We start from the raw sequence: 15,602 nt of genomic DNA on the forward strand, positions 1-15,602 counted from the left end.
AGTCCATCTTTCTATAGGGAGCTAACAGTTCTGACCCTGAAACTTCACACCCTTCTATGTCTTACTGGAGTTTCATCCCCCTAACGGTTGGAAACAGTATTCTATGCGCAAAAATAAAATAGCAACAAAGAGGGGAGCTGCGTGACGTCAGACTATCTCTTCTCCGTAGCCAGTTGTTAGCTCCATATTTAGTTTGTACTAAGCCTTTGACAGCACCTCACCAGGCGTCGCTTTACCCTGAATCTATGACCTACGTCACTTCAAGACAAGCTCCAGTTTCTAAGTTACCAGTGACAAACTTATGGTGAACATATTTTATGAACTTATGCTAATACTAAAATGCCAGAAACACGAGAATTGACTACACTAGTCGGTTAAATTTGCAGTCCATCTTCCAATTTAGTCTGCATTACTAAGCCTTTGACAGTGCCTCAAAAGGCGTCGCTTTACCCTGAATCTATGACCTACGTCACTTCATGACAAGCTCTCAGTAAACAGTGACAAACTTATGGAACGTATCTTATGAACTTATCCTAATATTAAAACGCAAGCGCGGTCGAAAGTATTATCAATACTATGAAATCAATAATATAAATGCTGTCCCGAAGAAAATATCCATACTTTTAAGGAGTATGACTCACCTTGCTTGCATTCCGAGCGTACGCTATTTTCCAGCGTGTCCATTTGAAGTTGGATTCTCTTATATTCTCTTTCGGCTTGCGAACTCTTTTGCCTTAAAAAAGCCAGAATGACGAGCGTCACGAGTATAAGCAATGAACCGGCCACCGCGATACCAGCGATCGCCGATGGAGGAAACTCTAAAGTTTTAACCACTTCATACTGAAGGTAACCAATTTCAAAACGCATATTACTGCCAATACGAATCTAAAATAATGCCATATAAATAAAAATTAGGGAAGGTCAAAAATTAGGAGTGGATGGAAGGTGGTGGCACTTTTGTAAATTTTATCTGTAATACGTCACAGGCACGTGGCCAAGAAGTTTAATTCATTAAATTGATAAATTAATTATACATTTTTTTTTATTGAAACAAAGCTTTTCGAATAAAATATAAGAAATATAAAATGTCCGGTTTTGAGAAATATCTATTTTAAAAGTTGACTTTAAAGCAAATGTCGGCTCCTATGGCACCAGCGTGGGAAATAAGGCGGTGGCACAGGGCAAATGACCAGTTTATAAATTAAATCGAAGGGGGGTCAGTGGTCCACGGGACCACTAATAAAATTCAAGGGTAACCAGAGTCCAGATATTATCTCAACTATTTCAATTATCCACTTCTTTATTTTAGCAGACGACGCGCCCTGGTCAATGTTTATGGACCAGTTTATTTATTCCAGACCAGGGGGGTGGCTGGCCCAATGTCCAGTTAAAAAAATCCTTATGGCACCCATAACCTTCCTCCGGCTAATCTTCTACACACAAATTTTAGTTTGCTAAAGGCAGAAGCCAATCAGAACTCGTTAATGTCGAGGGCGGAGTTAAAACTAGCCTTTGCTAAGCTTAGAGGGCAAGTCAACTCCACCCCTCGATTATGGGAGCATCTAGTGGCCCTGAAAGTTTAGCAAAGGCCTATTTAATTTTAGCTCCACCCTCAAGGACAAGTTGTGATATGCTCCTGCCTTTGGCTCGGTAAATTTTATGTGTAGAAGATCAGCCAGAATGTTAGGGATACCCCAAGAGCCGAGATTTGCTTTAACTATTACAGGGACCAAGAATAGAGGGGATTCTGTACCAAGTATTTGGATATTGGCATAACATGTCCTGTCACATATTTTAAAAATACTTCGCCAGCCCTCCACCATTAGAATGTGGCAAAACACTTACCGTAACTAGTGGCAATCCATTCTCAGTACGTCTTCCAAGCTCGTCAGTTCCTTTAGGTTGAACTTCAGGTGGCAAACAAACAAGCTGGGTCATAGCCAAAGACGTTAAATTGCAAGGACGGGTTCCGATTGTCACGTTTACTTCGTGTTCGGTGCTAGCCAGCAACAAATTTTCTCCCTCAATCACCAAAGACTCTCCTTTGTAAAGTTTAATATTATCGCTATCAAATTCGAAGAAACGAGGGTCTTGAACGTAGATAAGTTCCGAATGAACCGATGGGAAACTGTCCCGCAGTTCCTTAACAGTGTGAACTTCATCCATAATGAAACCGATTTGAAATTTCCACCGATTAGCGGCGTCCGATGGGTTACCCATGTGCAATAAGTTATTTAAGCTTTTGAAACTTATCGAAGGCGCCGGGCAAGTCATGGTACTCGAGCTTTGGACGTGGCAAATCTGTTAAAGCAAGGGGTAAAACGTAAGAGTTGAAACTAGATATATATTTCAATGATTTACATGAAAGCCCATTTACAAAAAAAGCAAAATGATTCCTGGATTTAAAGCAAAGCGCGGGTCTAGTGGATCCCATACAAGTTTACTTTCCTCCTGAACTCCGGGTTTAGCTTGGCGAAGGCTAGTGGGCGGGATTTATAAGTGCACTTATAAATACGGCCCACCCTGCCTTTGCCAAGCCAAAACCGTAAGGATGTCAACTTGTAGGGGATCCACTGGACCCGCGCTTTCCTACTGCCAATTAAAGCAGGGAATAGTACAAATGGAGCCTTATTGTGCGGTGAACTACAGTGGTGTACGAGTCCCGTTTTTTCGGTTTCGAGCCGAGTCACATTATCAGAAACATTTCATATCGAGTTTGGAGCTGAGTATTAAAAATTCTTTCGAGTATCGAGTATTTAGATTAGGTTATAAGCCTTGGATTCGAGTATTTGTGGAGTATTTAAGAAGTTGAAAAGCTACTCGAACCTTTCTCCAGTATTTCAATACGTTCTTATCGAGTATCTTGTCGAGTACTAGGCTCGATACTCGAACCTTTCTCCAGTATTTCAATATGTTCTTATCGAGTATCTTGTCGAGTACTCGGCTCGATACTCGAACCTTTCTCCAGTATTTCAATATGTTCTTATCGAGTATCTTGTAGAGTACTCGGCTCGATACTCCGAACTTAACGAGTACTCGGCTCGATACTCCGAACTTAACTTAACGAGTACTAACACACCACTGGTGAACTGGCATTCTACACCGTGAACCTAGGCTTCCTCAAATGGAGAAAGTGGGCCGAACGGAGTTTTAATTGGCTAATTCATGCCACGCGGGTTACTGTTTTTATACTGAGCCACTATTGCGCACCCTCTCCCCAATTTTGCGGAAGTCAAAAACATCATCGCGCTTCGATCAAATCAAATTCCCCGCCCTAAAAATTTCACTTTCATATACTTACACTTTCGTTAAGTATCGTGTTGTTATAAAAGACAGCCATCCTCGGTTGCTGGACAGAAGAAAAGTTGGTTCCCGAGACAGTCATGAGCCTCCCTCCGCTTAAAAAACTCTTTAATGGTGCAATCTTTTGTATCGTGGGATCGTCAGTGTACGTAAACGGTTGCTTAATACTCAGGGTGGAATTATCGATGCGTAAATACAAATTAGAAATGCTGTAAGTAGTCGAATTTGCAGCGCTCGTACGACAACTAATTTGGCTGCTACTAGCCAATGTCCTAAAAATCAACAATAATCAATATCTGAACACTTAAGTACCGGGAGTTTACATTTAAAATTTGAAACTTACTTATCAACCAAGCATGGTAGATCGTCTAAAGAAACTTCTAAGGAACTTCCAATATTTAAATTATTGCCTGTTATGTATAATCTTGTACCTCCAGATTGTGGACCCATGTTGGGGTGAACTGATATAAGCTCCACGCGCTGAAATAAAGTTCATTTGAGATTAAAATGAATTGTAAATTAATTATAGCAGAATTCATTAGGGATGAGCTGGTATCGGGTTTCCTGACATTGATATCGATCCAAGGTTAAAGGAAAGCGCGGCTCCATGATCACCCCTAGCATTCTGGCTAACCTTCTGCACACGAATTTTACCTAGCCAAAGGCAGGAACCAATCAGACCTAATGCACTAGTTCCCATTGGTTCCTGCCTTTGGCTTAACTAGCCTTCAGCAAGCTTAGCCACTGTGTAGCGGAAAAGCCATCTATAAGGGGCATCAACGGAGCCGCGCTTTCCTTTAAAACTAGTCTAGGCTCTGGTTTAGTTTAAATAAATGCCACTAGATGCTCCTATAGTCTAGGGCCTAGGCTAAGGGAGCATCTAGTGGGTGGAGTTGACTGGTTGGGTTGCGCAATTGTGGATGAGTTCTCATTGGCCCCCGCCTTTAGCAGGGTAAAATTGGTGTATAGAAGATTAGCCAGAAAGTTAAGGGGAACCACAGGAGCCGACATACAGGAGTCGAGTATCGCCCATCCCAAGAATCCATTCATAACCTACTTTGTAACTAAATTTTTCTCTGGCTTTTGTCACGCCTGCGTTATTCGCCACCATAACTTCTGCCTCAGTTGGCATTTGACTGGAACCAGTTTGGCAAGTAACCCTTTTTTTAATCGTTCATAAAACAATTAATTATAATTGATACATAAGTTAAAAATGGTTAAATAGTTATGAGCTTACTTGACTGATACATTGTAATCAATAATTTTGCAAGGAACTCCACCGATAGTGATTTTATTTTGAATTTCTTTCTCGCTCGTTCCCAGATTACTGCCTCGTATCGTAACTAAGGTTCCACCTTCCATAGGTCCCGTTAAAGGATGGATCTAAGAAGTTAAGAGCAAACATACTTTTAGACGCCATATAAAATGAGAAGCAAACGACCCTCCTCTCAACCCCCACACGAACCAATTAACCAATGCGAGAAGAGCTTTTTTGAGGTGAAAGTGTTATAGAAAATAGTACTCTATTAGTACTATAGTGCTACTGTATTGAGCCGATTGACTCGTGTTCACTGTGCTACGGTCGTGAAGGTAATCATAAACAGAAGGCGTCGACACTATTCTGAGAGGTAAAGGGGGGGGGTTACTCATATTACTAGTCGCGAGTAAGTGTCAATGAAGTACACTTTATGTCTTAATCTATGAATTTTTGCTATTATTTTATTGAACTTTTGCTATTATTTTATTGAACTTTTGCTATTATTTTATTTAAAAGATTTGCAGAACGGGCCTAGCTAGTAGTTAAAGGGACTGTAAAGAGGCGTCGGCGGATGGCTAAAAATCATTTGAAATACGTCACAGGCACCACGTGACGCCAAGATACAAAGACTCTACATGGAGTGGGACAGGACACGTAATCCTTGTTTTTCGCAAGATTGCAGTGCCACTTAAGTGGTAGTTTTCGAAATAACAAGAACTAAACTTCTTTTAACCATGCCTTTCCTCAGCCACGTGCCTGACGTATAGGGACTTGGCATTACTACGTCATGAAAGGTCAGGCTACCTTTCACAAACATACCAGCAGGAGGGGCTTATATAGCATTCATTCTGTAAAAAAACATACCATAAAGGCGCTGGGGGCGGAGTTAAGCACGAATTGCCAAGTCCCTAAACGGGACTTACGAGGTTACCGCCCCCTTTTCGGAGAGTTGTTCTGCAAAGGCTACGGAGCGCGTTCGACGACAGGGAATGTCAGCCACTAACTAAAAGCCCGCGGACAGGTTATGGCAGCGCCCACAGAAATACCTCTCGTAAATCCGGTATTTTAAATAATTTTTACACACCGTCAATCGATGCCTTTACAGACGCTTTAAATTTCGAATGAGTTTGATTTATATATAGTAGAATCCTAAACATTCCCTTGCTCATTCATATCGCGTTTTTTGTATGGACAAAGCGTTATCCCAAGGATCTAATAGAGTATTTATAAGTTTCATGATAAACGTACGAAACGGACTAACATTGTTGCAATTGGTTCTTGGGGAAAGATGAAAGAACTTTACCATACAAAGGAGCAAATAATTCGTGTGAAACACACCACCAGTTGTTCTTTTATCTAGGCCCGTTTATGTGAGCTAAGCCTTGGGCTAAGGAAACTCGATATAAAAGGTTAGAATGATATAATTCAAGACCGACATTCTCTAAGGTAGCTCTTTTAGAAAAATCAACTAAATAATTCGAATCACGGCTGGATAAATTCCAGGAAAACGGAAATCTGGTGCTGCTAAGATGATGCGCCAAGAGTCGAGTCGAGCTAGCGCGCTACGTTAATTCTTTGAACCGTACTATCAAATCTCATTAATTAAGTCCTAAAACTTTGGAAGCCAAAAGAAAAGTTTGCCTCGATTTAAAAGTCAAGTTATAGTCAACAGTAGTTGACAGCGGTGGCAATTAAAATACCGAGCTTGGATGAAGTGTGAGAGATTGTCCAATTAAAAACGTCTAAGAGTCGAGGAGTCCGTACGTGGGTGTGAGTGTGTGTGTTTGTAAGCTTTAAAATCTTTAAAGCGTGAAATCTCGTAAGAGTTTTCTTTGACTATTTTATATAAAGTAGCCACTAAATTAGTGGTATAGTCTTTACCATCTAAGGTCTATTAGTTTTCGCAAAACTTTATTATAAGTCCCTGTAAGTTTTAATAATGTTGTAACCTGTTTCTCTTTGTAGGTTTTTGCATGGTGAGAGCGAGGTTCGACATTCTAAAAAAATGTAGTAGATTTCGGTTACGGTTGAATCCGAGATTTCGCGATTGCACCCCCAAGTTCGCGGATGCATCCTAAAATTTCGCGGTTGCATCATGCACCCCCGATTTCGCGATTTCCCCCCCCCCCCCGAGTTCGCGGATGCATCCTAAAATTTCGCGGTTGTATCATGCACCCCCGATTTCGCGATTGCACCCCCCGAGTTCGCAGATGCATCCCAAAATTTCGCGGTTGTATCATGCACCCCCGATTTCGCGATTGCACCCCCGAGTTCGCAGATGCATCCCAAAATTTCGCGATTGCACCCCCAGATTTCGCGGATGCATCAAAGATTTCGCGATTTCATTCGAGATTTAGTTATTTCTTCAAACTCTTCCCAAATATTTTATAAGTAAAACATTTCACAAGTAGCGAAACAGTAGTTTTCGTGAAATGTATGAGACCTCGAACAGTAAGGCCTCAGAATTTACCATTCATTACTAAACAAAGACTATATAGACAACTAAAAATGCTATCCTATTCTATCATTAAATCATATAGAGTTATCAACTCCTAATTGAGGATTAAAAAATTAGACTAGAAAAATAGCCGAGTCGCAAAAGAAAACAAATCTAACGAATAAAAAAAGAACAGAAACTTACGTAGTCAATTCTGGGCGGTGGACAGCTGTTACTTTTTGGAGTGTCGCAAAAAGCGTCAAATTGGCATGAACCTCCGCACCAAGCACACTGAAATTTCGGATCCCTGGTTAGGCACAGGGAACAATCACCCCGACCAGCGTGGCTTCCCAATAAGTTACACTTGTATAAAGTTGCTGAAATTATAATTAGTAAAAGGTTAACAACTATACACACTTTGCATTTGAATGTTTTTTTATAGAAGCAAGAATGAATAGTCGTAGGGAGAGGCCAGACAATGAAATATTATAGGAATTATAGGGGCATCTCGAAAGAATAGAATATTATAGGAATTATAGGCGCATCTCGAAAATATTAAATATTATAGGAATTGTAGGATCATCTCGAAAATTAGAATAATATAGGAATTATAGGATCATCTCGAAAATTAGAATAATATAGGAATTATAGGATCATCTCGAAAAATAGAATAATATAGGAATTATAGAATCATCTCGAAAAACAGAATAATATAGGAATTATAGAATCATCTCGAAAAACAGAATATTATAGGAATTATAGAATCATCTCGATAAACAGACTATTATAGGAATTATAGAATCATCTCGATAAACAGACTATTATAGGAATTATAGAATCATCTCGACAAACAGAATATTATAGGAATTATAGAATCATCTCGAAAAATAGAATATTATAGGAATTATAGAATCATCTCGAAAAACAGAATATTATAGGAATTATAGAATCATCTCGACAAACAGAATATTATAGGAATTATAGAATCATCTCGAAAAATAGAATATTATAGGAATTATAGAATCATCTCGAAAAATAGAATATTATAGGAATTATAGAATCATCTCGAAAAACAGAATATTATAGGAATTATAGAATCATCTCGAAAAACAGAATATTATAGGAATTATAGAATCATCTCGATAAACAGAATATTATAGGAATTATAGAATCATCTCGATAAACAGAATATTATAGGAATTATAGAATCATCTCGATAAACAGAATATTATAGGAATTATAGAATCATCTCGAAAAATAGAATATTATAGAATTATCTCGAAAAATAGAATATTATAGGAATTATAGAATCATCTCGAAAAATAGAATATTATAGGAATTATAGAATCATCTCGAAAAATAGAATATTATAGGAATTATAGGATCATCTCGAAAAACAGAATATTATAGGAATTATAGGATCATCTCGAAAAACAGAATATTATAGGAATTATAGGATCATCTCGAAAAACAGAATATTATAGGAATTATAGGATCTTCTCGAAAAACAGAATTATACAGGAATAGTAGGATCACTGGGAGGCTTAGTATAGGCTTTAAAAATAAGCCCGGCTTCTTATCTGATATTTGTACTAATTATTAAATTACCTTCAGTCTTGTCGATAAAAGTATCTAGTCTCCACAAAACAGTCAAAATAGCTTTAACTTCTCCCACGTCTTTCTCGTACGTATACTATACATCGAAAAAAAGGCATTGTTTACTGTGTAATCTTGGTGTTCAGAGAAAATTTTTAGGTTGGAAACTTACAGCAGTTTCGGCACAAATAATTTTATTGTCTTCTATACGGGCGCTAACCCTTTCCTTGGCGCCTTCAATTTCGATGGTGCATTGAAAATCATCCTGTAGTGACAAACATTGTTTTTAGTTTTACTAGCCAAGGCTTAAAAGGAGCGTGATTCACGTGAGTGGTTCGAAACACATTGATATTATTCGTTTTATAATAGTAAAAATAGGCTTAAAAACGCTATTAAAACTAAGCAGAACATCAGCACTGATTTTCAAACTTGTCGACATTATGTAATTTACGAATTTTCTCGCGAAATTCGACTAGCGGTCTCATTGGACAAAGTCTAAGCCAATCAACGAGAGGAACGCGAATCTCGTTCGCGAACGTCTCGCGTTCCTTTCTTTGGTTGGCTGAAAAATTGTACAATGACAGAGCCAATCGGGCCTCGCGGAAAAATTATTTTAAATACAGAACAAAAATGGCCGAATCCATTACTGATCTATTAGGCCTAGGCCTAGTATCGGCAACTTCGAAAATATTAACTAAAACATTTTGGTGATTTGAAAACTTTATCAAAATATTTAATAGGATAAAAAATATTTTGAGATATTTTCTTGTACGTGTCTAGTTTAAGTGACATAATAATGCAGTTGATTGAAAGATTTGATTTGAACTTACCGACGGATTTGGCAAATTTTTAACATCGATAACAATCTCTTTGGGCACTCCGTGAGGTAGCAAAATTTCCTCTCGTAAACTGAAACTTGGGCAGTGTTGCCGTCCTTTGATTAAAAGTTGGTTTGAGAGCTAGAAACGAGAAAAAAACAGCAAAAAACCACATTTTTGATTAATGTAAATTGCAACAATTCATTGTTAGCAGAAGCGCAGGGCGATACGAGATCGGTCGCCGTTCAACTTTAGGAGTTATTTACCCCAATAGAAGCAATTTTTTATTCACAAACCTCCCATCGAATAATCAGTTTAATTATATAGGGTGGAAATCGTGGTCGGTACAAGTCTCGATACTTGGTGTTGTGCACGGATGATATGTAGGGGCGCTGGTAAAGTGATTAAATGAATCGTCGCGATACATTTAATCATAAGTTCATAAGAAACGTTTCATAAGTTTTTCACTGGTTACTGAGAGCTTGTCATGAAGTGCACGTCGGTGAAACGTCATATATTCTCGTAAAGCGACGCAAGGTGAGGCGCTGTCAAAGGCTTAGTAATGCAGACTAAATAGGATTAAGATGAACTGAAAAATTAACCGAGTGTAGTACTTCAATTCTCGCTTGTCGTTCTCGAACTAGCTCGAGCTGTAAGTCTCTAGCATTACGAAGTATAGGTAGTGCAATACTTATAGAACATGACTTATAAACTTTTGATTTAATTGAAGTAACCGAATGAAACCAATTCACTGGTCACCAAACTTCCAAATAATGTGTAAATAGTAATGTGAAATTACAGTTAAAAGATTACCCATCAAAATTTTGGGAAAACTAAAACGATAATATGCCAATTTCTATATAGGCCTAGTCCGTTAAATTTAAACAACGTTGAATTGTGAGCACTTAATACTTAAACATAGCTTGACTGCTTTAAAGACTTTTGCAGCTTTTGCTACAAAGACGGCAGCCATGGCTTTGCTAATCTAATCTCTAACTACAGATTTATTTAAAGACAACTTTCTATTGCACCTTTGTAAAGTCGAGTCATTTTGGTATTGGTATTAAATATAGAAATATTGAAACCGGCCACCACTAATATTGCATTATTTTGTTGACACTAAAAATTTAATTCAGGGCATATCAATTAAGATGCATTTGCTACTGATCCTTATTAAATTAATTAATATATATATAAGCGCCTGTAAATCCCTTTCACATTTCCTTGCATAACACCAAGACGTTAGATTAAATCAGGGATAGATTTAATTTTAGAAGTAGGAATAGAGAACGGTTAGTATTTACGTCAGTCCGACTCATAACCCCTCCCTCCAACACGTAACGAAAAGAATAAATTATCTTATTGGTTGCTCACTTAAACTACGTTTTGATAACGTTGCTGACGGGGACGTCGAAAAATACGCAATTCCTTTTTACCTCTGTCGCTATGACCCGCCCCTTCTTTTATACCCCCCCCCCGTCCCGTGGAAGGGGGTCCGGGACTATGACACGCGCCCAGATTACTCTGTTCTCCATTCCCACTTCTAAAATTAAATCTATCCCTGATGAAATATGGATACAAGTCGCCGACGACGTTTCCACAATACAAGAGAAAACGTTTTTGTTGAATGCACCAATTTCGAAAGCAAACCCCAAAAAATGATTATTTCTTAACATCCTCTCTCTCGAAGTAAGTACAATTATGTACGAAATATAAATCACGGTATTATTTCTAAGAGTGGTGCGGTAAATAGAGCACCCATTGTTGGTATAAAAAGGTCAGGCTCGAAGAAAATACCTCCCCTAACTCCGACAATATAAGAAAAAGGCCCTGAAGAGCCATAAACGACAAAAGAAAGCGGAAAAGATAATATTTATGTCCGGCGCAATATAAGATGGGGCTTAGCCCACTCTTAGCCCTTCAACCCCCGAAAAAAAACCGCTCTAAAAAAAGCAATAAAACTTTACTTAAAAATAGTAGTGAAAATAAATCCCAAGACAAAATAGAAAACTCAGGTCGTCGCCAAATATAACACGGAAAGAAAGTCAAATAAATAAAGGCTTAAAAGTAATAAAAATAAAGGCTTAATAGTAATGATAAGACTTACGTCCGTCATATTGGTTGTTTGACTACACGTTGAGGCGTTGTGAGTACATAAATTGTCGTGAAGACACCAATTACAGACCCACGAGCTCGTAACGCAACTCGAACATCTATTAAGGGTTAAAAAGGTTGGATTGAAGGTCAAATATTTCGGGAAACAACTAATCAATGTGCTGTGCGAAATTACGGTTTAACGCTGGTGCATATGTTCAAACGTATTTATGTTATAATTTTTGGTGTTGCAAAATGTATATAATTATTAAATTGCTTTTCTCAACGCACATACGCTATTGAATTGCTTTTGTCAACGCACATACGCTATTGAATTGCTTTTGTCATCAGATGCTACTAGTGATATCAGACTAGTGACAGCAACATTACATTTTACTCCAAATAAATGTTCCTCTGATTTGATTTACGTCAATTTAAATAATGTACTAAGTCAGGATCTCAAATTTTACTAGTTATCAAAGACACAATTTGTTACAAATCAACACTTACTTCCGATGTTTAGTGCAATCGTAAAAGGCGAATGGACGATGTAGAAAATCGGTTTTGGTTTCGCTGGAACGTACTGCAAGGTCCACCACCACGTGATCTAGTAATAATAGAAGACACTTGTTTTAGTTCTAAATTAAAAAATTAACAAATTAAAAAAAATTCATAGATGACACACACACCTTGGTCATCAGGAATCGGGGGTCTTTCTCCCAGTTGAGGAGTTTTACACTCCAACCCCTTAGAAGTGACCTCGGCGTGGACAGGATGACCGTTTCCAAATACGCAGAGGTAATGGGCCCCCGCGGGAAGCTCGGGCAGTTGATTGATGACCAGTTCAATCTGACAATAGAAGGTGAAGCGTAGAAGGGGAGGATTAATCACGTGACACTCTGGACACACGGCTGGACATCGCGATAGAACTTGTTTTGTTGTTCCCTACTGTACCGCAGTTAGAAAACTAAAAGCAATGCTCTTTGTGTTGCAAGCGTGCATTGTGAAAATTCCCCTTGGAATAAGCCGTAAATTTAGGACTTTAATGTCCACATGCGACAAAAATTAACAGTGTGATTTATTTCCAAGTTGACGTCGGTCTGGTTTGGGAGAAAAGACTGTAGTTTGGCTCCTTAAACGGGCCTGATTTTTAAATATCCAGGAGATCTACCCAGTAAATTCCAAGTATTACTTCGACAGTGTAATTGGTGTAAAGTGCATTCGTACCAAACTTTACACAAGGGGAAATAGTACTGGTATAAAAGGTCCTAAATCCAGGGCCGGAAATAAGAAAAAAATTCTTATAGGACATGTGTCCAGTGACCCCTCCTTTGACTGGAAAATTTATAGGACATTGTCCACTGGAGTGTGAAAAATAGTGTTGCATCTTCATAGTCAAGCTATCAAATTTTATTGGGCAATGTCTAGTGTCTTGTGCTTACTTCCGGCCCTGCCTAAATCAACTCTTCATTCTACTATTTCCACTACTATTACTAAAATAGAAAGATTTTCTCACTTAACTAGCCGTTATTCCTTCATCGACTACCTATCCCCATTTCTTCAATTCATTAGCCTATCATCTATCTCATTTAGACATAAATCTGTACGCAATGGCTTCTAAAAACATAACCATGTACTGGTCTATCGTCTATACCACATAGACACCAATCGGCAACCCTGGCTTCTAACAACCATGTTCACCATATACTGGTCTTCCGTCTATTCCACATAGACACTAATCCGTACTTATTGGCTCCTTACAACACCACCATCTACTGGTCTTCCGTCTATTCCACATAGACACTAATCCGTACTTATTGGCTCCTAACAACACCACCATCTACTGGTCTTCCGTCTGTTCCACATAGACACCAATCCGCAACCCTAGCTTCTAAAAACACCACCATCTACTGATCTTCCGTCTATTCCACATAGACACCAATCTGTACTTGATGGCTTCTAAGAATACCACCATCATCTACTGATCTTCCGTCTATTCCACATAGACACCAATCTGTACTTGATGGCTTCTAAGAATACCACCATCATCTACTGATCTTCCGTCTATTCCACATAGACACCAATCTGTACTTGATGGCTTCTAAGAATACTACCATCATCTACTGGTCTTCCGTCTATTCCACATATACACCGATCTGTACTTGATGGCTTCTAAGAATACCACCATCTACTGGTCTTCCGACCATTCCACATAGACATTAATCTGTTACACTGGATTCTACTCTATTATTCTAGTATGTCATGACCACGCAAAATTTCCAAGCACTGTTTAAAGGTTCGCTCTAATGGATTCGCAAGACATACTGCTTTGCTAATCACTAGTCCCCGTAGAACTAGGAAGTCCGTGCATGCTTCTTTTACGAGCTTAGGGTCTTTTATTTTTCAATCCATATGAAACCGCCAATGTGAATGGGGCCATTACGGAAAATACAATGGAGTCTTAGAAAAAATGTTTGGCTCAGGATTTTGTTTTTTAGGTTTTAATGTTATTGGTCTAATCAGGCCTAACTTTGTCCGTTGGAGCCGAAAAACCAAACAATCACTAGGAAACAAATCTTTTGAGACTTCCGCAACTTGGTCTCTTTCGTCAAAAGAAGTTGACAGTAACTTTCAGTAACGCGGATAAGGGAGCTTTCTGTTCCGAGTTACTGTCAAAGTCGACTGACCGCGAAGGATGAGGGAGTTTGGGCGCAATGTCTCGGAAATCGGATACAACATTTATTGTTGGGTGGTGGTGGTGGAAGGGCCACTATTTCTATATAGCGTAGGAATTCGTCAGAAAACTCACCACGGCCATTTCGGTGATTGGCAGATGTTCCGGCTGAATGGACTGGAAGTCGATGCATTGTTGGGTGTCCAGGGACAACCAACGCGGCGAACTTTGATCTCCGGGAATACTCGAAGCGTTGTGACACGCCGAACGGATCGTGCACCTGACAGAAAACGACAAAGACAAACGGGTGTTCCTTATAGGATATCGGTTTAAATATAGGCCTAAACCCTACAGTTTAACCTAAAAATAGAACTAAATATCAATATAGCCTTATAATGCTCCCACTATAAGTATGGGTCGAAACGATATTTGCTGTAAGCAGGCACCCTTTGTAAAAGGGTTGAGGTTGGGAGAGGGCGAATGAGATGGAGAGGGACAAAAGCCCTGAGAAACTGGAGCCTTTTTCAGGCTTCCACACTGCGATCTTCACCTCTACCCGCAACCCTTACCCAACTCGACCAATGTAGGAAATTACAGTAGGCCATACCTCCATTCAGTAACAGCTAGTCTGTTTAGTGTTGTCTTGCATGGTGTAGCGGGCGTTGGGGTTTTTTTTATTTAAAATGTAAAGCCGTGGGGTAAAATTCCCAAAATAACCTTTCATGGTTCATAAATAACGTGAAGAGAGGTGTTGTCTCTCTTTTAATACATAAAGGAATCTGTACTCTCATAAGCCACGTTTTCCTTCATACCCCTTTGCTGGGTAATCAGTGCTAAGGCGAGAAGGGCCTTGTCGGTATTTTACCGTGTTCAAACCCAGGGAAAGATTAAACGAGGATATAAGACAACCGTTTTCTAACTCGGTAATGAGTAAGGCAAGAAACCAAAGTGTTATCAGGAGTATATATTACAAGAAGCGAAAGTGCCTTGTTACAATGGACAACACCGATACTATAGACCCCTACAACAGACCCATATTAATGTAAAGTATAATAGGGTTATGATATTAACCAGCGTGAAGTTGTGAATTCTATACTAAACTGCTTAATCCGGCACTGAGTTTGGTCAAATTAGGTAACAAACTGTGACTGTTTATAAAGAATAAACATACATAGAAAACACTTAGTCAAATATACAGGGTGTTTCTGATAAGTCTACCATAAATTAAGGGGGATGTTCTTTGGGAAATCGATTTTGAGTCAAAAATGTCTTAACTTCTATCGCCATTTTCCCACAAGGGACACTGTTTTAGAATTAAGATTGCCATAGTATTTTACGGATGACCCCTTAAATTTAATTAAGAAACTGATTTAGACAATGATTTCTAATTTAATTAAGGGGTGATACCTAAAACACCAATCG

At 38.8% G+C, this 15,602-nt stretch overlaps 1 protein-coding gene across 6 annotated transcripts in view; it reads right to left on the reverse strand.

The window, feature by feature from the left end:
- LOC149679514 (plexin-B-like) overlaps nt 1-15,602 on the reverse strand; it is a 293,178-nt gene that overhangs the window by 10,183 nt on the left and 267,393 nt on the right. For all 6 annotated transcript variants that reach the window (XM_089835325.1, XM_089835323.1, XM_089835324.1 and 3 more), the window contains 14 exons: nt 14,316-14,460; nt 12,196-12,355; nt 12,017-12,113; nt 11,520-11,625; nt 9,425-9,553; nt 8,767-8,859; nt 8,607-8,691; nt 7,203-7,375; nt 4,541-4,686; nt 4,361-4,463; nt 3,647-3,783; nt 3,302-3,575; nt 1,846-2,301; nt 642-885 (listed from right to left, as the gene is read on the reverse strand). In XM_089835325.1, coding sequence (XP_089691451.1) covers nt 642-885; nt 1,846-2,301; nt 3,302-3,575; nt 3,647-3,783; nt 4,361-4,463; nt 4,541-4,686; nt 7,203-7,375; nt 8,607-8,691; nt 8,767-8,859; nt 9,425-9,553; nt 11,520-11,625; nt 12,017-12,113; nt 12,196-12,355; nt 14,316-14,460 — 2,348 coding nt within the window. The remainder of the gene's footprint in view (nt 1-641; nt 886-1,845; nt 2,302-3,301; nt 3,576-3,646; nt 3,784-4,360; nt 4,464-4,540; nt 4,687-7,202; nt 7,376-8,606; nt 8,692-8,766; nt 8,860-9,424; nt 9,554-11,519; nt 11,626-12,016; nt 12,114-12,195; nt 12,356-14,315; nt 14,461-15,602) is intronic.

This window comes from Phalangium opilio, unplaced genomic scaffold, assembly GCF_054372755.1.
Source record: "Phalangium opilio isolate 3A_F unplaced genomic scaffold, DU_Popi_V2 ptg000041l_1, whole genome shotgun sequence".
In the NCBI taxonomy this organism is placed as follows: Eukaryota; Metazoa; Arthropoda; class Arachnida; order Opiliones; family Phalangiidae; genus Phalangium; species Phalangium opilio.